Source organism: Grus americana, chromosome 1, assembly GCF_028858705.1.
Source record: "Grus americana isolate bGruAme1 chromosome 1, bGruAme1.mat, whole genome shotgun sequence".
NCBI lineage: Eukaryota > Metazoa > Chordata > Aves > Gruiformes > Gruidae > Grus > Grus americana.
The window spans coordinates 57,933,815-57,958,295 of NC_072852.1; the positions used below are offsets into that span (position 1 = coordinate 57,933,815).

At 53.1% G+C, this 24,481-nt stretch overlaps 1 protein-coding gene across 1 annotated transcript; it reads left to right on the forward strand.

Moving 5' to 3' along the window:
- Positions 1-3,115: 3,115 nt before the first annotated feature.
- On the forward strand, positions 3,116-23,581 carry PDGFB (platelet derived growth factor subunit B). The gene is made up of 8 exons (XM_054813075.1): positions 3,116-3,197; positions 8,283-9,151; positions 15,760-15,856; positions 19,017-19,100; positions 19,594-19,799; positions 21,510-21,651; positions 22,058-22,227; positions 23,405-23,581. Exons 2-7 carry the CDS (start codon positions 8,996-8,998, stop codon positions 22,192-22,194), a joined length of 822 nt encoding a protein of 273 aa, XP_054669050.1. The 5' UTR covers positions 3,116-3,197; positions 8,283-8,995; the 3' UTR covers positions 22,195-22,227; positions 23,405-23,581.
- Positions 23,582-24,481: the final 900 nt, after the last annotated feature.

Consider the following 24,481-nt stretch of genomic DNA (forward strand, 5'->3'; position numbering starts at 1 on the left):
GGAGTGAGGCCTCCATTTAACCCCGGCTATGCTGTAGGTGTACCCATGCCTGGTCCTGTATCCTGCTGTCCTGGCTTACTGACTGGTTTTCCTAGATGGACTCTAGACCCACTTTGTAGGTCACTTCATCTCCAGTCCCATCTCTGTCTCTGCTCAGGTACTGAGGGACTGTACATAGATCAGTGGGGTCATCACCTGGGCTGGGGTCACTCCTGGCTCCTAGCTTGTCCTCTCTTGTGGAGCAACCCTGTTCTTGCTGCTCCCTCACACTAGTGACAAGCCAGACCATGGTAGGAGGCCTCATCTCCAGTGGTCTTGATGCTGGTTTTTCCTTTCCCACCCTGCTGCATCCATTAGCCTGATGCTTTCTGGCAGCGGCTGCACGCGGAACGGCAGACCTGAACTTTTCCATTCCCCAGCCTCCGATGCTGCCAATCCCTCCCAGCCGGGAATGGGCATTAAACTCGCTCTCCACCAACAAATGGCTCCTGGCTCTCCCTTTCACTTCTTGAGCCCGAGCCCCATGCACCGTTCCCCCATGGCTGAGAGGGAAGGAAGGGGGGCATTCCCCTCTGCCCCAGTGGGTCCAGCCCTGCTCGGTTTCTCTGCCTGCTTGCACGATGTTGGCCGGGGCTGTGGCAGCTCTCCCCCTCCCTGTGAGCACCTAGTGCTGCTCCTTCCCCGCTCCTGTCCCACCGACAGCTTTGGCACGCTTGGCGTGCTGTCCTTGGCATATGCAAGAGTCATTCCAAAGAGCCTGCCCCCAAACTCTTGGCAAAAGGAAAATTAATAATAATAATAATAATTAAAAAAAAGACTCTTAATTCCCCCCCCCCCCCGACGCATACCAGATTATGCAGCCAGGGAAAGAGAGTGAAGCGTGGGAGAGCCTGGCTGGCCTCAAAGCACTGCTCCACCTGCTCGCCAACTCGGTCACAAAGCCAGGGAGGGTTGGAGGAGGCTCTCGGGAGACACTGTTCAAAGCTGGAGGAGGGCAAGAGGAGTTTTCCTTGTTTTCAAGGCAGTTCCCCAGCCTGTCTGCCTGGATCCCGCTATCAGAAAGGAACCTCTGCACCTCCAGACACCCCGCAGACCTGCTGGCAAGCTCGAGTTAGCTCCTGGTGTCACTCCTCATGCAGAAAATACTGCTGGCCCACGCTCCCCTTTCCACTGACACTGAGCAGTGTGGTCAATACTCACAGTCTAGGCTTTTTTTCCTCTCCAGGAGCAAGACAGAAAGGCTTCCCGCGTGTGCACTTAAGACGAGTCTGTTCGTCAAGAGGTGTTGGCTCCCTCCTCACCGTGGTTATGGGAAGGCCTTTTTGTTTAAAGAGGAAAACAAATGAATAGATTCCCCTGACACCCAGCCTTATCAGGCACGAACCCAAGGGAGTCCCTTGTTTAAACATCAAGAGTACATTGCTGGATAACACCCCTCCTCTCCCTCCCCTCTTGGCTTTTTTTTCGGTTGGGTCGGGCTTTTTTCTGCCTCTATTTGCTCTTTCAGAGCTGCTTGCTTCTTGCCAAACCTGCTTGGGGAAAGCGGGAGGACAGTGAGGGTCCTACAAGCCAGGGCTTCTGGGCTGGAACAGCACAGGGCAGCGCTGCTCCAAGGGCTTGCCATGGCAGAGCTGGAGGCAAGGATGCAGCGAGCAGGTGGAAATATATGGACAGAGCGTTTGGGGCACATCAGAGCCAGAACACGAGGAGACTGAAGTGGGAGAGAAAGTTGCCTCGCTCTTGACCTTAGGTTTCCCTCTCCTCTCTGCACATCTAAGCCGGTGAGGCAAAAACCGGTGTGCTCTCCTCCCTGCCCGACAAAAATAGAGACTAGAGTCAAACTTGGAATTCCCCTTTGTCTCATCACTGGGGAGACAGGGTCTTGGTGGTGATCTCACCCCATCAGAAACCTTTCTGTGCACAAGGCTAGCGAGCAATGAAGAGGGAGGCTGGAGAGGAGGAGGGGAGTCATGGCAGGAAACCAAGAACACATCAGACACTCTAAATTTAGATCTTTTTATTCAGCTCGGACAATATTCCTTGATTTCTCATTGTTCGGGAGAGGGCAGAGGGCAGGGGATCTATTGAAAGGCTTTGTCCTGCAAGATGCCACTTTGTCTGGGTATATGGGGGCGGAGGAGTCGCAGATCGGGTCTGTCTGGCGTGGGTGAGAAGTGCGTGTCCCACTGCTCCAAATGGCGTTGGGATGAGGTGGTGGGTGAGTGTCTCTGAGCAGCCCCGATACCTCAAGGCAGAGCTCGGGACTCCCCTCAACCCCACGCACCCACCGCCATCCGCGGTCAAGGCAGCAGTAAGGACTGGCACGAGGGCCCCTCGGCAAGCACCCGTGACCGGTGAGCGGCACCTTTGCTTTGGGGCAGGTCCCCATGCCAGCGAGGCGTCAGACACAGGGCGTGTAGGATAAATACACACCCGTGCTATACGTCTCACTGCCTTTCCAGCATTGCAACTCAAAGTCTATTTTTAAACTCCCTCCTTTATTACACAGGCCAGCAGATAGCGACGGCCTGCCTCCCGCCATGCCAGGGGTGCTGCTCTCCTCTATGCCTTGGGGAGCAGGGTGTCCTACACACCGCATGGGGGGCACCCTGCCCAGGGACGGGGCGTGGGGTGGGTTACGGGCATGAACCCCCTCCTCTCTCCCACCACAGGCTCAAGCCACGGTGGGTGCAGGCAAACCGGGGCGCCCAGCTGCATTTGTGCTGTTGCAAACCGGCTGCTGGCTACCCCCCGCACAAGGGTGTTTCATTCTGCTGTATCAACGGGATACCGGTTTTGCTCAGGGCCCGCAGCTTACAGGAGGTAAATGAGCTGAGGGCTGGGTGCAGCGTCACCAAATCCGCCCACCGCTGGTGTTGGCGCAACTGAATCGGCGCGGGCGGGAGGACCAGCTCTCACGGGTAGCGCCCACGGGGCTTTCTGTCTCGGCCGATGCCCTGACCCCCAGCAAGCAGTATTTAGAGCAGGTTTTGCTCTGCAATGTGAGCAGCGATAGCAGGTGGGAGGCGGGGAAGGAGAGCCGCTTGCTTTTGGTTTTCGACCCTCATCTTCATTTCATATCATGAGTCATGTTACGTTCTGAGCTAACTGCTGGGGCTATTTTTACTCCAGCTCAGCAAGCTTCCTTCTCGCTGCTGCCACCGCCGCTCGCTGCAGACCCAGGGGCAAAGGATGGGGTGAGTGGCAGAGGCCGAGGGCATGGGAAGTGGTGTTTGGGGCGGTGTCAGTGGAAAGGGGGACCACTGCCCACCTAATCAATTTGGAAACAAAAATAGTGTATGCCTCTTGAAAAAAAACAGATGACCTGCAATGTGTGGTGTATTCACACACATGCATACGTATATATTTATTATACTGGGAGAGGGGAAGGGGGGAGGGAGAGAAATTCCTTTCGAGTGCTATTCACCAGTCTGGAAAAATAAAGAAGGAAAGCAGAACATTTTTTCCTTTCATCAAAACAGGAAAGAGAGGGGGAATGGGGTGGGGAGCAGATCCATAGACATAATGGATGGTTGCCAGAGTAAGGAAATTGTTCCCTTCTACCCTAATCTTGGGGGTTGGGGGGGAGAAATATATGGTAGCGTGAGCAGGGAAGGCTGCATCCCCTCCTCCCCACCTGGTGTAGGAACGTGTATGCACACGGGAAAGCTCTGGGAAATCAGTCCCCCCAGCTTTGCCTTCTCTCTTTGAATCCTGCTCGAGCTGCACATTCACAGCGATGTGAAATGCCTTTGCTTCCTCCTTCACCCCAAAGCGCGGGGCAGCAAGCTGCGGCCGGCTTGAGCCCTCTCCCTCTCTGCTACTGTCAGAGACCGTGCTCTGCCCTCTGCATGCGTCTGTGTGCTCATCCCCCTTCCTCATCCTCTCCTCTCTGCCAGGTTTATGCCAGGAATGGGTGAGATGAAGGAGGTGGTGAGGGGTGAGGGGCTGGGGGAATCCCGCCGCCGGGGAGAGACAGGCAGACGGGGGGGTTCCCGGAGGAAGTCTGGCAGGTACCATCGAACGCCTGCTTGCCAGGTGACACCTTCCCTTTCCCCTGGAGCCAGTTGCTCTGTGAGGGCTTTACTTATCCTTGGAAAGCCTTTTCCCTGCCAGCGCCAGGGGGAGAAGGCAAATTATGCAAGCCCTGGGCACCCCGAGGCTCTGCCTTTCTCCAGCACCAAATATAAACACCAGGCTCCCTGCCTGTCTCTGTCTCCTTCCTTTGGTCTCTCTTCTTTCCTCCTTTCTTCTTCCCGTAGACCGAATTCAGTCATTAGGAAGTCGGGGCAGCTCCCACGGTGGCAGCCTCTGGGGCAAATGGTGTAAACAGCAGCATAAGCTATGTATGATGACTCTGTTCTGATCACTTGGATCGGGATAAACCTCATACAACCGGGTGACGTGGGGTAAAACCGACGCGCCCACAGAACGGGCCTCCTGGTGTAAACTAGGCATAAAACTTACTCTAGATGCTTCATTTCAGTGTCACGGCTGCTCCCCTCCATTGACGACTGCAGCAGCCCCGCGTAGTAGGTGTAGGGATTGCTCATCGTTCTCCTGAACTTAGAGACCGGAGCGGGAGCAACACCTAAGTTAGATACCTTGAGTGGGCGGGCTGACTACAGGTTGGCTGTCAACACCTCCTAATTTCTTTCCATTGATTGTTTTTCAAAATAGGACGACTCATGGAGAGGCTGAGACATCTCAGCTGTTCAGACTGATTCTTGCTTTCCGTTGTAAGCCCTGTTTTTCTTCCTGCTGTTTCACAATTCTGTCCCCCCTCTAAAAAAAAGTAAAACAAAACAACAAAAAAAACCCCCAGATATCACCCCTCACATCGTGCCTCTGTGGATGGTGGCTAGTAGATCATTTTTTCCACCAACATGAGATGAGGGGAGAGCAGCCTTGCAGTAAGGAACTGCCTATTGTCCTTGGACACGTGCTGCCCTCCTCCCTAGTGATAAGAAAATAACTGAGGAGATGAGTTCAGCTGTTCGCAGGTGAGAAAGCTATAGTGGTGGTGAAAGTGTTTTAATAAGAAATCCTGCTACAGGCTCTTATGAAATCTCTGTTTTTGTTGTGGTTTGTCTGCAGGGCCATTGCCAGCTAGCACAGATGCGACCGGACCTTGTCAAGTCACGATGCTCTAACAAGACATTTTTATGGTCCAGCCGCTTCATGTAGCCTCAAAATATCTTCCCACCATATGCAATGGTGGTTTCAAACTCTTGTCCTGTGACACCTGGGACACCGATAGCCCCGCAGGCCTCCACACCCACCCCACAGGCCAGGTGAGGGGAAGATAGAGTCATCCCCACTAGATTTAGGGGTTTGTGGGATAAATGACTAGCTAATTTCACAAAAGCAAGAGAATCAAAGTAGCACCCGCCCAGCTCAAGGCACAGCAGTTTTAACTCAACGCCAATGAGACTGGCCCAGATTTTAGTGAGTCTAAAGACCTCACTAGAGAAAAATCTGTCCCTGTCTTAAAAGCAGAAAGAGTAAGGAAAAGTGACTGAAGCCTGAGCGGCTTGAATATCATTTTGCTCTATTTCCAGGCAGGGTCATAGGTAGATGATTAGTCAAATTCCAAACATCCTCTTCCTTGCCGTCTGGAGGTTCAACAGGGATTAGCTTTTTGTTTCTGATGTCGAGCTTCTAAAAACTGGCCAGCATCATCCACATGAAAATAAATAACTCTATTTCTATCCCAGCTCGCATGTAATGTAGCCGGATATTTAAAAAAAAACAACACACCACACGTAGTCCCCCCAAAACCAGGCCCTGCAGCAGCTCCCGTTGCTACCGAGCAAGAAATTTGCGGCAGTCCCTGCTAGCTTACTGCTGAGTGTTTCTCCTCTCCAGCAATGATAGCTCTCCCTGCTGAGGAGTTTAATCAACCCTCCCACACGCAGGCTGTTCGGTCCTGGCCAGGCAGCCACTACGGCGAGGGGGACCCCCTACACAGCTTGAACAAGGTGGTGTGGAGGTGGTGGAGCCACGCCAGGTTATTTGAGGGCAGAGATCCTCAAAGGGCACCTGAGCCTCCATTTACCCCTTATGAACTTTAAACACATAATGGCGTCACGGATATTCGGGACCTAGCTGCCCTCAGCTCCCCCTACACAGACAGAAGGACTTCCAGCAGCTGGTTTGGCCATCTCGAATCCTTGGCTTTCTCCACACTGAGCACCAAGGAACCCAGGACTACAGTGTTCCTTTGGCCAGTGCCATCTGGAGCAAAGTGAGATGGACCCAGATCCTTTTAAAACCCTTTTTTGGAGCCTCCTACAGATTTCAGGAGGAGTTTCAGCACCCAGGTAGACCTTAGGGTAGTAGCTCCACTCTGCTGGGGATCGGAGCTGAATTGTCATCATGTGAAATGGCTGGTACGCTGCTAGCAGGCCAGGATGGAGAATGAGGGGAATTCTAAGAGCGTCATAAGGAATTTGGGGTGGGACAGGGCTAGCATGGCTGGAGCATCTAAGGTAAAGTCCTGTTAAGGTCTCTGGTGGTGGAAACAAGAAAAGGTATGCGTTGTATTTCCACTTCCTCCCACTTGAGCTTCAAAATTGGGACCGAACCACTTCAGACATGGTTTGAGGGACTCCCAGGACACTCCTTATCTCTGCACTCATGCACCTCAGATGGCCTGGGCTTTGGAGCTGGCATGGCTGTGATGAACTCCCCACCTGCAGGGAAATCTGCCCCCTCTTCTTCAGGGTCAGTGTGAAGTGTCGGTAATCCCTCGCCATCTAAAAGCATCTTGACATGCTGCCCTACCATAGGACCTTCCATTTTGTGTCTGAGTTACCTGTCTCTGTGAAGGGAGGAGCAGAGGAGCTATGCTATTTTAAGAAAGCTATGGAGGACCCCCAGTTCTCCTTGTGTCCCTATGCTTCCTAACCAACATCCACATCCATGAGACCAAAGTCAGGTTTGGGGGTGTAGCTAGCCAAGCTGGGGGAGGTGTTGTCAGATGCCTACTACAGAAGAGCATTTGGTGAGCTGCCTGCTGCTCGGTTCTGGTAGCTGCTCCTCATACCCGGCCACTTTGGATGGTGCATACGCAAGTGCTGGTGCGAGACCGTGTGTTTTAGAGCGGGTTGGCTGCATGAGACTTGCAGGCACCTAAGGCAGCATGTGTGATGCTGTGAGATGAGGCCACTGGTATGCTGGTGGGTGTATGTATGTGAGAAAGGAAGGGAGAGGGGGAGAGTGAAGGAGAACACATGGATACCCAGGGATGTGTGAATGAGACAAAATTTGCACGTAGCTGTGCATCCGAGCAGCTTGAATAGAAGCGTGTGCGTAGCATAGAAAAAGCAGGGAAGATGCTTGGGATTCAGAGCGAACGCCTGCCGAGTGCCTGCGGTGCATGACGGTGCAGGAATGTATCGGTGGATACGAGCCTGCACAAAGATGGTGCAGAAACCCCTCCTGGTCCTGCCTGGAGTCTGCTTTGCGAGAGTGCAACTCTGCACTGGGAGATCGCTCGTATGTACATGAGGGTGTGCGTACGGGTGTTTTTTCCATAGGATATGACTCTTTCTTGAACTCACCTGTTAGCAGCCTTCCCCTCCCCATCCCTCTGCCCCCCCCCAGCAAATATCTGCTTGCCTAATTTCCCTTCAGATGTTTATTACATTGTGGAGATAATCATGCAGCAAAATACCTCCCGGTGCCACGAGCAACACCAGATTGTCTTGTAGCAACGTTTAAATTTATCTGGCTTTTTTTTTTTTTTCCCCCTGCACACAAAGAGATGTAAGATATTAAAGCTGTCTCTCTCCCCGGAGCTAGTGGTGCAGCAGGGCAGGGAAGAAGGTGAGTGGAGCTTAGAGAAATGGGCTCCAAACTGTAACAGTGAGAACCCGGGGCCAAAAAAATAACAAACTACTGTGCCGGGAACTCCTCTCTTCTTATCTCAGGCCGAAGAGGAAGGAATTTCTGTCCCCATTCCTCATGCAATATTAAAGCCACATTATACGGGTTATTACAGCATTAGTCATTTTTAATTAATTTATCATTTAAATTAACACACTTTTTATTTTGTCAGCAATGGACTGCTGCTCCCTCACTAGATTTTTCGCCTTGATACCCAGCCAAGAGGAGGATGGCTCCACCCATCTCCTCTCCTTTATAAAAGGAACAGCCCCGCGTGCCAGTTTAGTCTCTCTTGCAGCTTGCAGACTAAAATAAAGACCCATCGGCTCGCTCGCCTCCCTTTCAATTTTACCTTTTCTGCTTTTTTATTTTTTCCTTTCTTGTTGCAACAGAGTGCGGGAGGCAGCAGCGGCTCCGCTCTGAGGCTTGTCAAGGCTCAGCGCACGCACGCACACACACACAAGCAACCCTGAGCGAAAACGTTTGCTTCTCACCTGTCTCCAAACCCAAAGCAAACCTTACCTCCAAGCAAACCACCAACACTTCGAACGAGAAGGCACCCGAGCCAGAATTTAACGCAAGGGGAAGAAATTCAATGTACGCTAGCAACTTTTCGCTAAAAAGCAAGCGGGCGTAAGGAAGAAAAGGAGCATTTTAAGAAAATGACACCTTAAGGAAGAATATTTTATTTTTGGATTCCGTAACAAACTTTGGAAAAAGTTTTTTTTTAATTATTGTTATTATTTTGCGCATCTTTTTCTAAGAACATTGAGTCGTTGTTACCTGTATGTAAAATCTTTTACATACATATATTTTAAAAAGGAGGACAATCAAGAGGAAAAATATCATGTGGACCACCTAGCAAAAGGCAATACCGAAGCATCCCTTGCGGCGAGGGGAACGCAGACTCTGGATGCTTATAATTTCGAGGGACTGCATTTTCTTTCCACCGGGCTTATGAGATAGCACAGAGACAGGCAAGTCACCGAGAATTCCTTGTGTCTCCCCTCACGACCAGCACCACCACCTCCTCTTCCAAGGGTTCCTGCAACTCTCCCACCAGCAGCCCGGCTCGGAGGGGAAATGAGAACGCGCGGCGCCCTCGATGCCTGAGGCCGGGCGGCCACGGGGCTGTCTGCGGGAAGCGCTTCCCTCCCGGGGCTCACCGTCCATGTGCCCGCAGCCGGCGGGGTCTGAAGTCGGGATGAATTTCGGCGTGGTCTTCGCCTTCGTCCTCTCTCTGCCCCTGGCCCGCCTGGAGGTGAGTTTCTGTCGCCGGCAGCGGGCGGTGCTGCCGAGCTGCGAGCCCCGGAGTTGGGGCGGAGGGGGGGGGGGGGCAAACACGACCGGTGGCGGCGGTGCTTCACGCCCCGCAGGTGCGGCGGGGTGAAGCCCGGGGGTGGCCGCGGGGGGAGCGGAGCTGCACGGCGGGGGGCGAGGAGCCCGGGGCGGGCGGCGGCTTTCCTCCCCCTTTCTGAAAGAAGGGCTCCGCAGGGGCGCGGGCGCGCTAATGGCGGGCAGGGCCAGCCGCCCCCGGCCCTGAGGGGGAGCGACCATTGGGGACGGTTTCCCGCCCGGCGGCGGGGGCTCCCCCCCCCGCCCCCGCCCAGGACGGGCCCTTCTGGGGAGGCTTCGCTTGGAAATAAACTCATCCCCAGGTATGTCCTAGGCTGGAGGGGAAGGTGAGACTAGGCTGAAGCAGACCCTGGTTAATGCGGGAGCAGGGGTGCTGCTGAGGAGCCTGGGGCAGCCCGCAGCCTCCTGCCTAGCCAGCGGCTTCGCCCAGCGGCTGTCACCCTGGGGCGCGGCACCGGCTGGCAGCTCCACCAAGCCTCTCACCCCCTCCGGTTATTTTGGCATTATGTCCATGGCATGCGCGAGGCAGGGACTGAGGCCTGGTTGCCACCTCCAGAATAATGCCCAACGTGAAACCCAACCTGCCGATGGAGAAAGGGCAGGGGGGCTTTGAAAGCAGCAAGAAAGGGGACAGTGTGGCTAAAGACACCAACACCAGGGCAGAACAGTTATTCAGTAAGGTGCGTGTCTAGCTGGGGCCATGGGAAGAGGTGGGAGGTGAGTGTCTCTACTGCACTTGCACAGTCACACAAGCATCTCACCCTGCAGCCCTCCCATGCACTCTGCTCAGGAGGAAGCCAGTGTGGTAGATTTGGCTGATGAATGTACACCGCAACCCTCTTTGGTTTCCCTACGTGGAAATCAAAGCCTCAGGACCCCAAATCCTTTGACCTCTGCTGCCACGTTTCATCATCTGATCCCATGCAGTTTGAGGGGATCAGAAAGCACCTAACATTTACGCACATTGCTCAGTTCTCACTTCAGCTCTACCCAAGGTGGCAAAACCATGGGTTGGATCTGCAGCTTGGGGGTTGTCAGGGGCAGGAAATATCCTTCCCCCAAAACTTTCCTCCCTTTGCATCATTTCTTTCTTTTCCTTCCTCATTTTTGGGCACCCCCTCTCATGGGCAGCTAGGAGTAGGTTGGGCACGAAGCATCGCATCATCTCCTTGTGGGCCCATTTTCCCCTTGCCCAAGCCGCAAAGGGAAGCAGTTAGAGCTGTGGGCTGCCCAGTGGTTATGTTTGTTTTGGGCAGAGGACGGTATTTCCTCTGTGGGTGGCTCAGATCTCTTTCTCCCATGCAGTGTGAAACATCAGCTGTGGCTGGCACTGGGGAAGGGTGAAGATAGAAGTGTCTGATCCCAGGGGGGTGTTATTCTGTGCTGTAATCACATTAAAAGTCTGCACAGCTCTATGACAGCCTAGTAGGGTTAGAGTTTGGGAATTCTGGGTCTAGGTTTCTTGGGAGGAATCATGATATTCATCATTTTATGACCAGAGAACCAAGAGGTTTCTGCTTGGGTAGATGCTTCTGCCTGCAGCCAGTACCCACATATACTTTGAGGGCGGTGTGTTGCACCTCTGCACCAGGCACATACAACATGACTCCTACCAGGCTGCTGAACCATAGTCATCCTCTGAATGGGGCTTGCACCTCCTCCCCAGCCCTGCTGGAGAAAGTGCATGGGGAACAGTAGCTCCCTCTGATCAGCAGAGGCGTGAGCCAGGAGATGGAGCCTCCTGAGTCCCTCACCCTCTTCAATCACACCCATCTGGAGCTGGAGGGCCCTGGACATCTTCCAGCAGGAGGGAGTACGAACCTCAGCGGGAAGGTATTCACCAGTTGGGAAGCCAGGATGCTAAACCGATTTGCATTTGCCCCGCAGGCTGTAATAGTTGCCTTGCAACATTTACAGAGATGGGCTGAGCCTGGCGTGGTTGTGCTGGGGTGAAGCCCCACTGGCAGGGCTTTCTGGAATTCCTGAGGAATGGGGTGCGGCTGGGCGCTTGCTTATAACCTCGGCCCAGCTCCGCATCGCGTCTTCCTGGTACAGGGCTCTGGGGCTCTTCCTCAGTCTTCCTAGCATGAGGCTGTGACAAGGACAAAGCAGTGGAAGCCAGGATGGATGACATGTCGGGTGAGCTCGTGGAAGGAGCGAGGCAAGTCGTCCCTGCCTCCCTCTCACCGTCAGCTGATACGCAGCAGCAGGAGAGAATGACAGTGGTTCCTGCACTGTTTCCAGTGCTGCTGGTACACAACCAGCCCCGGGGGTGAAAATGCCTCCAGCCCTCGCAGGGGAGGTGTGGGGGGAGCGTGGAGGAGCTGGGTGGGGCAGTGGAGTCCCCCTGGAAGTGAGAAAAGGGTGGATAGGTCTGGCTGTATTTTAGGAACGTGGGCTAGATCAAACGTTAAGTTTGATTCTTTTAAGGGAGGAAAATGTAAGCCACTGTCCTACATGGAAAGGACTCATGTGAGGAGGGCTGTGCCTGCTGGGGGGAGAGGCACGTGTGGTTCTCCGTCAGGCAGATGTCAGGGTCTCCTTGTAGCCAGGAGTGGTGCTGGAAGGGTGGAAGCTCTGTGCCAGGGGAGCAAGAGCCTCTGGGGCTCAGCAGGCTGGTGGCAGGTGCTGCCAGTCTTGCTCTCTGCCAGGGAATGTGGTGGAGTCTCCCCTTGGGGTCCTCACGTCAGCTTCAGAGGGAATTAAAAAATGTTGTTTGTTTGGGGTTTTTTGCCTAGCTGATCACTTTTGATTCTGCTGCCAAGATCCCCCGTCGTGGTCAGTGTGGAGGTGCCTTGGAAAGTCCTCCTCTCCTGGGCAGAGGAGCAGATAGCTGGGTGCTTCCCTGCCCTGGGCCGGTGGTGCTGCTACCCTTCTCTCCTTCCCTGTGCAGTCACACGTGGGTGTGTAGCCACACCACCCAAAAAAAGAGGACTGGAGGAGTCCTCACCTTGGGAGTGTCCTTGGCTCATTTCTTTGAGCCCTGAGGGTCTGCCTTCCCTGCCAGTTGCACAATCTTTGCTCCCTCCTCTGTACCTGCTGTGCTACCAAGTGAGACACGCCTTCGGGCAAGACTCTGAAACCCTTGCCTGTGCACAGCTGGAGGGAGGACTGAAGCACAGCCCTGCCTGTTCCCTGCACCACCTCGGCAGTGACTGATCACAAAGCGGACCTTTCAGCATCCCTGATACTCAAAAGAATACGTTGGTGGAAAGCTCCAGAGGCAGTGGGTGGTGGGGTTAGGGAGGAGGCTGATTTTGGGAGAGCGTGCGTGTGGGGAGCGGGTACGGGGGAATGTCCTGTTTGCAGGGCATTGCTGCATATGCATCAGTTTGCACCAGCCAAACAGCGCTGCTGACATCTGGGAGGAGGGAGGCAAAGCAGACACGCTGAGAGGCCCCAGCGTCACAGCCACAGCATGGAGCAGCTGCTGGGCAGGCAGGGCCCCTGCCCAGGTGCTCTGCTGCCTCGTGTCAGGTGTGCTGGGGCTGTTGCCCCCCTCCAAGTGCCAGCAGTCAGGAGAAGGGGAGGGGACGTCCCTGCCAGGGGACTGGCAGAGTGAGGGGTGCCCCTGCGGTTTCAGGGGAGAGCCAGGCGCTGAGGGCAGAGGGAGGGAGGGAAGAACAAACTTACTTTCTTCTAGGAATTCAGGGCCTCGCAGGAATACGAGGCCAGGCCTTGGGGCACTTGACAGCCAGCCAGGAGTCCATTGAGACAAAAGTCATCTTTGATCTGCCGCGCAGTTAAAAAAGGAGATTGTTAACCTGTGTTAGACAAATAACTCCAGAGGAGCTGCTAAGCAGGAACAGCACCAGCTGCTTGGGCTGATCTGTTGGGGATCCCACCTCCTGCAATGCTCCTCCACCTTCTGACCCCCTGGGATCAGGTGGAGGTGGCTGATGGACCTCTGCTTCCCTGTGGCCCATCCCCACCAAGTGCCCAAGCATGGGTGTGTGCGGTGCCCCAATCTCAGAGCCTCCCAGGCATAGAGCTGGGATGGGGAGCCAGAGGCCTGGCTGTTCCAAATCACAGACCCTAAAGGGAGCAAGGCCGAGCCATGCAGCTCAGGTCTGTGTAGCTGCTCTTAGGCCAGCCTTGGACACGGTTCTGCAGCACTAGAGGAAAGTAAGGAGCTTCACAGGCTTGCAGTTGTCACTGGCAGAGCTGCCTGACAAACCCCAAGGAGGAGGACAGGATTATAAGCCATGTGGGCTGGTGATACGCCGTAGCCATGCTGATAGTATCTGCAATAAGAAAAAAATTGGCACCTAAAACTGCTGCTGTGAGCAGGGAGTGGAGCTTATTCCTACAGGCAGTCCCCAGCAATTCGGCTCCTGCATTTGCAATCCCTGATTTGTGTCTGTTCCCCCTGCTCAGTTAGCAAGGTGACACCTCCCAGCTCGCCTCCAAAGTCACTGAGTCTCGTAACACCTGCCCACGCTCTCCCCCAAGCGAGTACCAGAGTTTAAAATAAAGTTCCATTTCCTACACATATTAAGTGTCAGGAAGGACCAGGGGCATCCGTGCACAGCAGCATTCGCACACAAATCCATTTGGCTGACAGGTGCAAACATTAAAAAGCCTGCAATTTCACCACCCAGCGCTGAGCTCTGACTGCAAGCACTGGGAATTGCAAATGATCCCTTTTCCAGTAAACGCCGTGTGTGGCGCAAGGCAGGGAAGTGCTGCAGAGGCTCTCTGGCGCTGGGCTGTTGGTCCCACTCTTCCTCACGCGGCAGGAGTTGTCAGAAGGCATCTTCATTTCACAGCTATTCAGTGATCCCTGAATTATACAAGTCTCTCTCTTGCTGTGCATTCATCACTGATGCTGCTTCCCTCTCCTTCAGAGACTGAGGAAGTAATGCCTGGGGATGTAAAATCTGCTTTTCACTGCAGGCGGACAGCCAGATCTGTGGTGAGATGTGACAGTGACAGGGACAGAGCGGGGCAGAGAGGCTCGATCTGACTCGAGCTCTCTGGTGGATCTGGCTATGGAGGTTGAAGATGCTAGTGTTGTCTGCTCTGCAGCTGTCCCAGGAGGTTTCTGCCCCGTGACTTGGGCTGCAGCAGCCTTTAAGCCACAGCGCCCTAGTTTAAGTTGGGCTAGCAGGGCTGAGGAGGGAGCATTCCTATTGCCCTGTTGGTAGAGGTGAAGGGCAGGTGGCCAAGGGACAGGCACATGTGGGAGGGTGCCAGGCTCAAGCAGCCATGCAAAAGTGGCTGCAGGTTTGGGCTAAAGCTCTCAAGGTTTAATAGCCAATGTTTAACCACCTGCCTGGCGGTTTTCCTCAACTCCAAGTGGAAGGGAAATGTTCTGCACTGAACGCAGGCAGGGAGGGAATAGCTGTACACTAGAAGGACCACACACATGCCACCAACTGCCCATAAAAACCCACACAAAAATCCCTGCATTTTACAAGCGTGCAAGCCAAGTTCTCCTCTCAGTTACAGGGGCATGTGTAGGGCTGTGGCTCAGACGGCATCCAGCACCCGGCTGAAAGAGCAGCTTTTCTGCATGAGTAGCCCTGAATGAAGAGAGCTAGGAGCTAAGCAAACACTTTGCCCAGTACTTTCCTCTGTCTCTTTTTCTAGTCTTTCGGAAGTATGTTTTAATCAGTGCTTGCTTTCCCACATCGCTCCTTTGTAGTCTTGTTAAGTGCTGTCACTGGGGCCCATTCAAGCCTGGTGCCAGAGTAAAATTCCCAAGAGATCGATGGCATTGCACCTGCCCACACAAACCCTGAATTTGGCCCATCATCTGATGTCTATAAACCTGCTTACTTAAGGTTTTTTGGCACTGGCGTGCAATGACATCCAAACTCCCATGTGTTTCTTCATCCAAATCAGCTCCTCAGCCCACCTCCCTGAACAGCCTTTCAAGTCCTCCCTGCAGCGTTTGTGGTTTCACTGCGAGCTCATGCCGGAGGAGCAGCCTCAGCTGTGAAGGTCAATCTTCTCTCCAACCCACACCTTTTTTTTTCTCTTAAAAAAAGAGTATGCAAATGGTGTATATTATTGGGCCGCTGTGGTTTGAAAACACGCGCACGCACACGCACATACACACGATATCTGACAAAGCCCGTGAGGGAGTTTCATAACAGAGGGAAATATTGGGAAGGTTTTATCTGATAGCGTAAGGGAAGTCTGTTAAAACGCCTTTACTGCAGGCAGCAGGAATGAGAGGCCACCTGGAGAAGTCATACAGCACCGGAGGAGGAAGCCTTGCTGGCCGCTTGCGTAGCGTTTGGGGCTCTGTTGCACAGCCTGGGCATTTTTTGGCTTTTTCAGTCTTCTGACCGTTTTGTGAGAGGCAGCAAGAGGGGCTCTCTCACTTTTGCTCAGGCTTCAGGCTCATGCCTTCCTGAGGGCATGTCTTTGCGTTTCGCTGGTTCTGTAGTGCCTCGTCCATGCTCCTTCGATCCCCCCCCCTCCAGCTCCATGATGCAGTCAGTATTTGCAGATCACCTCTCTAACACTTGTTTCTCCCCTTCTTTTCTTTTTGTCATCTGACAGGGGGACCCGATACCTGAAGACATTTATGAGATTTTGGGCGGCAGCTCAGTGCGCTCCATCAGTGACCTCCAGCGTGCCCTGCGGATAGACTCCGTAGGTAAATCTCCTCTTCACCAAACACTCCTCTATTTTTTCTTAACTCTTTGGTGGGCAGGGAGGGGATATTCTGTTTTCCAGCAGGCACACTATCAACAGACCTCACTATAAATATAGGAACCATTCAGGAGCCAAGACCTGGCTATTTACACACCCAACCCCCCTGAAACCTGTGAGAGTTAGACAACTAGATGCCTTTTTAGATCTCCTCCTAACTGCCTTGTCTACTGAGGGACACTGGCTTCCAAAAATGATAGGAGATGGGCAAGGTGAGTGCAAGGAACTGAGGTCAGCCCTTTTCACCCTGGGAGATGCACAGGCAGCAGAGCTTGAATTGAACAAGGATCGGTTTGGGAGGAGGAGGAAAGTGCTGAGTGGGTTCTCAGATTTAGCATCCACAAAAGGCTGCGGGCTCCCAGCGGCTCTTAGGATGAGAGTGGCAGAGCACGTGTCTGTGGGTGAGACAGGGGACAGGGGCTAAGTCAGGGTAGCGTCGCTTCACCTCCTGCCCATAGATAAGAGCTCCGGGGGCTGCAGTGCCTCGGGGTCACTTGGCCAGGGCTGAGCACAGCGAGTGGCAGGAGCGGCGAAGCGTGGAGGGGTCGGCACGTGTGGGAATTGGAGCACGCGCCACGGCGGCTGGGCTGGCCCAGGAATTTATTTATAAATGGTCTCTTCAGAGCAAATTCCTTTCTATTCTAACCCTGCTCCCGCCCGTCGTCCCCCGGCCCCCCCAGCTCGCCTTCTCTCTCGTGTTTTGTCTGTTTGGAGCTTTGTAATCCTTGCCGAGACACTATCTACGGGGGAACAGAATTTCCTGCTTTTGTTTCCTATGCCAGTCCAACCACTGGCGCAGTCTCAAAAGCATTCCCGCTGCCTTTCAAAACGGCCCTGGAGGGGCAGGGGGGGAAAAGCGAGGGGGAGGGCACCAGCTGCGTTCAGCTATTGTTTTTGCCTTAGAAAGAGTCGAGGAGGCTCCCCACCACTGCCACAGCCACTCCCTGCCCTCACCAATTCCGTCCTCCTCGTCCACGAGCCACACAATGGGGCAACTTCCAAAATTAGCTGGGCTGGATTGTCCCAGGCTGATCCCCCCTCCCCCCCCCCAACTGTCTTCAGTGCTGACCTGGGGTGTAGAAGGACAACCTGGGGGAGGGAGGGACCTGGTTTTCAATAGGAGATTTGTTTCGAGTCAACAGTTGTTGCTATTTTTTTTCCCCCTCTCTCTCATCTCAACTCAACCTCTGCGCAAAGGCAGCCCCCACCCTCGTTTGATAAAATGCCAGTCGGCACAGGATGGAGGGGTGGGGAAGGAACGGCTGAGAAGATGCGTGCAGTCTGTCATGTCCTGGTGTCTAAGGAACAGATACATCTCTATCGCAGTTACTAAGTGCCCTCACAGTTAAGAAATAAGATGAGTTTCTCTTGGTGGCTTGAAAATCCCAGGGGTATGGGAAAAGGCTGCAGAGCTTTGAGTCACTGGTTTCACTTCAGGTCCCAGATGGGAAAGGCGGGCCAGGGAAACAGAAAATGGTGCTGTGAAGCTGTCTCTTTGTTGCAACCTGTGGCTCTCATCTGCTCCCAGGTAGTGACTGAGGGACATCACCATTTGCTTGCCCTGTGTGGAATTAGTGTATTAGCAAATAAGTGTATTAGCAAAATAATCCCAAAGCGGCTGGGGCTATGCCCTGTGCTGTCCATGCCCCGTGTACGTGTCACAGCTGCTGCCCTCCACTGACTGCACAGGGAGCCAGGATTAGGCAGCTCCAGGAGGCAGATGAGCTGAGACACTGCTCTCCTGACCTTAGACGCTACTGTAGGCCTTAACTGTGGCTGCCCGCAAAGCAGGCGTGACCATCTAAGCCAGTCATCCAGACACCCTCTGTAGCCCCTTGGAGAGCTACGTGCCCTTCTAGAGTGTGATCCACCAAATCTCATTTTGGGTGTCTGCCTCAGGGCGAGATGAATGGTGTCCTAGAATTGATCACACCTCTCCAGCCACCTTAAAGGATGTCTGTCTGTCCACTTCACATGTAGATGTTGACTGCTCAGGCACGATTCCTGCCTTGTGAATACAGCCTCTGTGCGCCCATCCTAAATACTTCAGCAATTGCTTCAGAGCTGAGCGGAGAGCAAAGTCCCTGCTCCTCCTTATAAGAGGGCTGCACTAGGGCAGGACGGAGGAAGAGGGATGGGACATGATGGGTATGGGAAGTCTGCTCCACCGTACATCTGATAAACAGAGATCTTCCACTGGCCCCAAATTCCCTTTAAGAAAATTGCTCCCTTGATGCTGACGTCCATTCAGCTTCCTTCAGCTGCTAAAGCGGGTCAGAGAAGGAAAGAGCTGTGGCTGGGTGGGAGCTATCTCTGAGCACGGCCATTGTCCGGAGCTCAGGAGGGGCTGCGTGTTGGAGTGCTCCATGGGGATTATGGGCATTTCTCTATTCAGCGTTTCCTATGGGAAAAAGCAGTGGGGTGGGAAGGAATGCTCAGGGCTGGCCTGAATGCTATCTGCCTTCCTCTCCCATCGCTGACTGAACTACCTCCAGATCCTGCAGCTTACCTTAGAGTAGTATAGGGGAAAAATAATTTTAACTTTAGTTTTCTGTTCTTCTGTCATAAAACTGACTCTAATCTAGAGTGGCTGCAGTAGGTTGGAAGAGAGAAAGTGAGCACCCCATCTCCCACCCATCATCCCCTTTGTTTGTCCCCTCACACCCCGACTCTCCCAGTCCCAAGCCATCCCAGCAAGGCACCTCAGTGTTATATACCAAACTGTCTGGTCTTTGATCCTCCTTGTTTTATACTGGTCTCAGCCAGCTGATCTGGATCCCTCTGCTACTCCTCTCTGATGCCAGAAAGCCCTGCCATAGGCCTTGTCATTCTTGAGCTGGTTTTCCTCTTCCAGACCTGGCTGGGACCCCTCTTCCACGATAGACCTGTTGCTTTGAACTGCCTAGCCTGAGAAAAGAGCAAACCTAGAGTCTCTGTGCCACAGCACAGCTGTGACCTTGCTGGCGGATTTACACCTAGCATGACGCACTGGGGCCATGGCTTATCCCATGTCTCTACGCTTTGCCTGGTGAGCAGAGCACAAGTGCCTGCCGTCTTCTCGTGCTTTTACCTGGTGCTATTAGGTCATGTCTTTCTCTTTGCAGAGGAGGATAGCTCGAGCCTGGACTTGAATGCAACTCAGACTGGTCAAAACCCTGTGGCTCTGTCTCGAGAGCGACGAAGCCTAGGTGAGTTGGGGTGTTGCACCTTGTGATTGTTGGGTCACTCACCTGAGCAGCTGCAGGTGGGTGCAGATGCATGTCTGAGATGCATGTGTGAGGGTAGAGGTTACAGTGTGCATGGATGTGTAGACAGATGAGAAGGAGGGTCTGGGCCTTTTGTAGGAGCTGGGTGTTACACCCCAGGAGGGCAGGAAAGGCTGTCTGGAGCTCTGCAAGCTGCTCTGCTTCAAATACCCCTGGTGATGATTTGCTCTAAAGAAGTGTCATCTCCTGCCTAGGACTGCTGCTGCAGTGAGAAGCATCGTTTTGCTGGAGGTTCTACACAGGGTGTGGCTCTGTCCAGGGAGGGAGCTGGAGGGGTGGGGGAAGGAGAAGGAACATGTGTGTGCGTGTATGAGAGCCGTGTGGGGTCTTTCTCTTACAGTAGAGGTGGCTGCAGTGGGTTGGTAACAGCTGCAAAGCCCGTTTTATCCCCCCTTTTTCTCTTGGCCCTCCGTAGATGCTCTGACAGCAGCAGAGCCAGCTGTCCTGGCGGAGTGCAAGACACGGGCAGTGGTCTTTGAAATCTCCCGCAACATGGTAGACAGCACCAACGCCAACTTTGTGGTGTGGCCACCCTGCGTGGAGGTGCAGCGCTGCTCCGGGTGTTGCAACAACCGCAACGTTCAGTGTCGCCCCACGCAGATTCGCGTCCGGCACGTCCAGGTAAGGGAAATGCCTCCTGTTGCTCCCTCCTCCCACAGCCCACCTCCATCCCTACCTCCCCAAAACCAAATCCACAGCGGGTCTCAGGTGCAAGGTTTACACAGCTGTCTGTTCCCTCGCACCCCCTCTGCAGTGACATCTTCTGCATTAGCTACGCAGCGCTGCAGGGGTGACGTCCGTGCCAGCTACTTGGCGGGCTGGTGCTGTCCAGCAGCTGGGGGCTGTCACCATAGCAGAGCTACAGGGAACCGTCCCCAGCTGCAGCTCCGTGCCACGGCTATTTCTGTGGCTCAAGGCAGCCTTGTCTGCTGTGTTAGAGCAGAAGAAACAGGATGCTTTCATCGTGGGAACTGTTTTGGATGCAAAAAGAGGAGGATTTGCAGTGTCAGTGCTCCATGTCCCCACTGCTGCTGCAGCTTCTTCCCAAGACACACACTAGAGCAGCTTCTCCTCTTTCTCAGCCCCACAGTTACCTCCTGACCTGCTCCAGCAGCAAGCAGACACCTGACAGCTAACCTCTTGCTCTGATCCTGCCCTCCTCACAGCTACCAGTGATCTCCTCACAGCTTCCTCCCAGACAGCTTGTTTAAAAATAATACTCATCCCATACTAATCCTCTGCCTGAGCCGTAAGAGACTCCCCCAGGCAGGCGACAGAGGTTGGCTGGGAGAAGTTGTATTCACACAGCCCTTTTCATCAGGAAATTCCTTTCTCAGAAAAGCCAGGCTGAATGAGGGAAAAATGTGGGGGAACAGGAGTTGTTTTTGTGGAAAAAACAAGTGAGAGGTCAAAAGCCAGCCTGAAAAAGTGACCTGGAAATGGTTTCTTTGAGGACAGAGGTCTCTCTATTGTTTTGCTGGAAGTGTTTGTCTAGCAAGCAGCGTGTGGTCTGAAGCGTGTGGAGTGGGCTTTCAAGGAAAGATAAACAGCCTGGCTGCTCCAGGGCTGGCTGAGGGATGCTGCTGGGGGCAGTGGGTTTAGAGGAATTCAATCCCAGGCGCGCGGCAGAACAAGTATTTATAGCTTGCGGAGCACTTCAGGGACCGCAGTCTTGTTAGATAAGCTGAGTGGGGTCAGGCCTGGCTGCTCCTGGAGTGGGAGGACCCCCTAGAAAGCTCGTGCCCCGTGATGGGATGCGGAGCAGTGAGTCTTCCCTCTCAGTCAGCACTGGTGGAGAGTCAGAGGGAATTTCCAGAGCGCTGCTTTTCCTGTGAAACACAGAGCTGAGGGCTTCAGCCCTGCGAGTTATTAAAGAGCTTGAGACAAATTCAGACAGGCCTCAGCAGAGCTGGTGAAGCTGTGTTTGCTTACATCGGGCCTGAGTTTTTCTCCTTTTGCCCTTTCTGTGGGATCCTGTGGGAATTAATTCTGATTGCCCCCAGGTCTCCGCCATCGCAGCTGTCAGAAACAGGCTAGCATGCTCTGCACGTCCCATGTTTCTGTCTGTGATCAAAGAGTCATCCTGCTTAAGCAGCAGCAATAGTCAGGAACAGGGGAAACAACCAGTCACCTCCAAACTTGCCTGGTCTAGGTCTGCTCTGCTGGTGTGTGCAGAATTAGCTCCCATACACGTCACCCCTGAATTTGAACCATGCTCTATAAACTGCCTTCTGACCCTTTAGGAAGAAAACCAGTACTGAAGCGTACTGATATTGATTATTTTTACAGAGTGGGAACTACAGCTGTAATAATCTTTTGCTTTCCAAATAGGTGAACAAGATCGAATTTGTCCAGAGGAAGCCAAAATTCAAAAAAGTCGTTGTGCCTTTGGAGGACCATGTGCAGTGTCGGTGTGAAGCGGTGTCCCGTCAGTCCCCCAGGAACAGCCGGCCAGGGCCACGTGAACAGAGACGTAAGGATCTTGGCGTTAGTGGAGTGGAGGGAGGCGTGAGAAGAGAGACTGGGGAGAGAGAGAAGAGCCCTCCGCTGGTTTAAATCTGCTTTGCTCCAGTGAATCCCATGGGCCTTCACTGGTTTATACCAGCTGAGGGACCTTTCCCAGGACATCTGCCTGCCAGCAAGGGGCTGAAACCCAGGGAAATGAAGAAGGGGAAGGTGAGAGGTGAGAGGAAGGGCATCGTGGGAAAAGGGAAGGCAGAGATTGTGGAGAACAGAGGACAAGGGGCAGAAGAACAGGAGACTGAGGCCTTGTGGCCCTCCTGTTGCAGAGGTTTTTGTTGACAGTGTGCGGAGAAAGATATTTCAATGTGACCCGGCTGCCCCTTGCTGTACAGACACTCTCCCCTCTGTTTTGGCAGGCTTGTCACCATCGTTCACCACAGCCGCTGTCTCACAGAGGCAGCGAGTACGCCGGCCGCCGGCGCAGAAGAGGAAACATAAGAAGTACAAGCATGTCAACGATAAGAAAGTGCTGAAAGAAATCCTCATAGCATAGAAGTGCTGGCAGGGGAGAGAGAGCACAAAGCAGGTAACAGCAAGCTGCTTTTCCAGTCAGGAGAAATGCTCTTCCAGAACATGGTTCTGCCCGTGCACCTCAGACGCTTCCTACAGCACCAGCTGCGCATTTGATGTGGGGCTACTGCAGGGCCTGGGCGTGATAAAACCTGGGTTGAAGGCGAGGGAAGGACTAGGCTGGGACCCAATATGTGCGTCCTATTTATGGCTTTATGCCTCTTTGCAGGGGTGGAAGGATCATGCTGCAACCCCACTAGCTCTCGGGCCCTGCCTTCTCCTTTCTCTGCCTCCCTGACAGGCAGAGAATGAGCCTGACTTCTCTCGACACCTAAATCCCCTCAGGGTCCATGTAATTCATCTCTTCTGTGGAGCAACTCCTGTTCTCCTTTCTCTATTGATTCTCCGTTGAAAGCAGAGAATTAATATTGCTCTGGGGATCCCTTTTCCTTTTATTTCATTAGTTGAGTTGGCAGAAAGACTGAAAAGCAGCAAGACTTTTGGTTCATCTCTCTCCTAGCGGGAAGCCTGCGTGCATAAGAAAGGTCATACCAGGGGAAAGGAGAACTGGAATCTCTGGCAAGAGATCTGGACTTTGTCAGTCCAGGGTCTGATTCTTCTCTCCCTGACTTGTGTAAACAGGCGTAATTCCCTCGTCATCAGAAGAATTTCACTGGAGAATAAGCCCTGGTTCCCCATGAGAGAGGGAAAGGTGCAGAAAAGGAAGAGCAGCCAGGGCGCAGAGCTGGGGGGCAGAATTTGCAGAGAGGCGGCACAGGCTAACAGGGAAAGCCCTGGCCCATGACTCAGCAGTTCCAGCTCTGCTGCGGTCCCTTGAACAAGCCTGGGCCAGGCTTCTGCCGTGCGGCGTTTCAGGAATTGGGGACGAGGGGCACCAGGCAGTGTCTTGGGATCGGTATTCCCACGGTTAGCACTACGAGGGCTCTGATTATCCCAGGATCCTCCTGGCCAGCCCAAGGTTCCCAGGGTATAAATGATGCAAATGCATGCAAATCTCAGCTCTGGCTCGAGCCGTCCAGGGGAAAAAATAGAGAAGGTCAAAAGCCCTCCTGGGCTTCTAATCTGGTGCTTTGACACAAACATTTCCAGAGGAGAAAACGGGAGAGGAGGGGAGTTGCAGGGGCAGAGGGTTACATATTCTAATGCCGTGTCTGTTTTTGTTTCACTCCCAGGTTTATTTAATATATTTGCTGTATTGCCCCCATGGGGTCCTTGGAGTGATAACTTTTCCTTTTCGTCCGTCTGCCTCGACGTCTGATTCAGACGGCAATTGGTGCTTCCCTTTCCATCAGCGGACCTTCTCCCACCAAAGCCTCTCCCTTCTTTCATTTATTAGCATCATTTTAAAGTTTTACACACACAAAAAAAGGACAAAGATGACCTATATATATATATCTATGAGAAAAGAACAAAGTACAAATAAAACCGTGAACCCCGACAGCCACGACATGCAAGGAGGGCAGGACAATGCCTTCCCTGCTCCAGACGACAGGATGGAAAATGCGAAAAGGAAAGTGGGTCCAATCTCTTCTGAGAGGAGGAGAAAAACAAATGGACAGAGGGCGGAAGGGGAATATTCTCCCTTCCCTTCGTGTTTCTGGTAAGGCTGGGGGGCCCAGCTGAGATCAACACTTGCACTGGACCTAACATTTTGAAAACAGGCGTATCTCAGATTGTGAGCGGCAACCAATGATGGAAAATGCACTAAGGACTTTTATCGCCCTACCTGGACAGTTATATATTTTTAACGTGCGTGTGTATATTTTATTTTTAAAAAGAAAAACCAAAACCACTAAGATATACAACATCTCGGGGAACAGAACAAAAAAAAAAAAGAAACAAAACAAAGAAGCCAAATGCATTCCCCCCCTCCCTTTCCCCTCCTGCTCCTGGTGCTGACTGGAAGGTGTTTGGATCGTGGGGAAGGAGCAGATGGTGGCAGAATCGTCCCCACGCCCCTGGCCCCCACCAAGGGGAGCCATCTTTGCACATGCTGGTGGAGAATTCAACTTTCCAGGCTCGGACTCAAATTATTTTTTAAATTTGCTCCGTATGTGTGCGCGTGTATATCTGTGTGTGTATATATATATATATACGTGTGTGCGTGTGCGTGTGTGTGTATGTGTATTTATACATACATATATAAATATATATATATATGTTCTTAAATGGATTTCATTCCCCAGCGGCAGGAAGCTCGGAGGCACGTGCGTGCATCAGCTTCATTGGGCTGGCAGAAAAGCGCACTG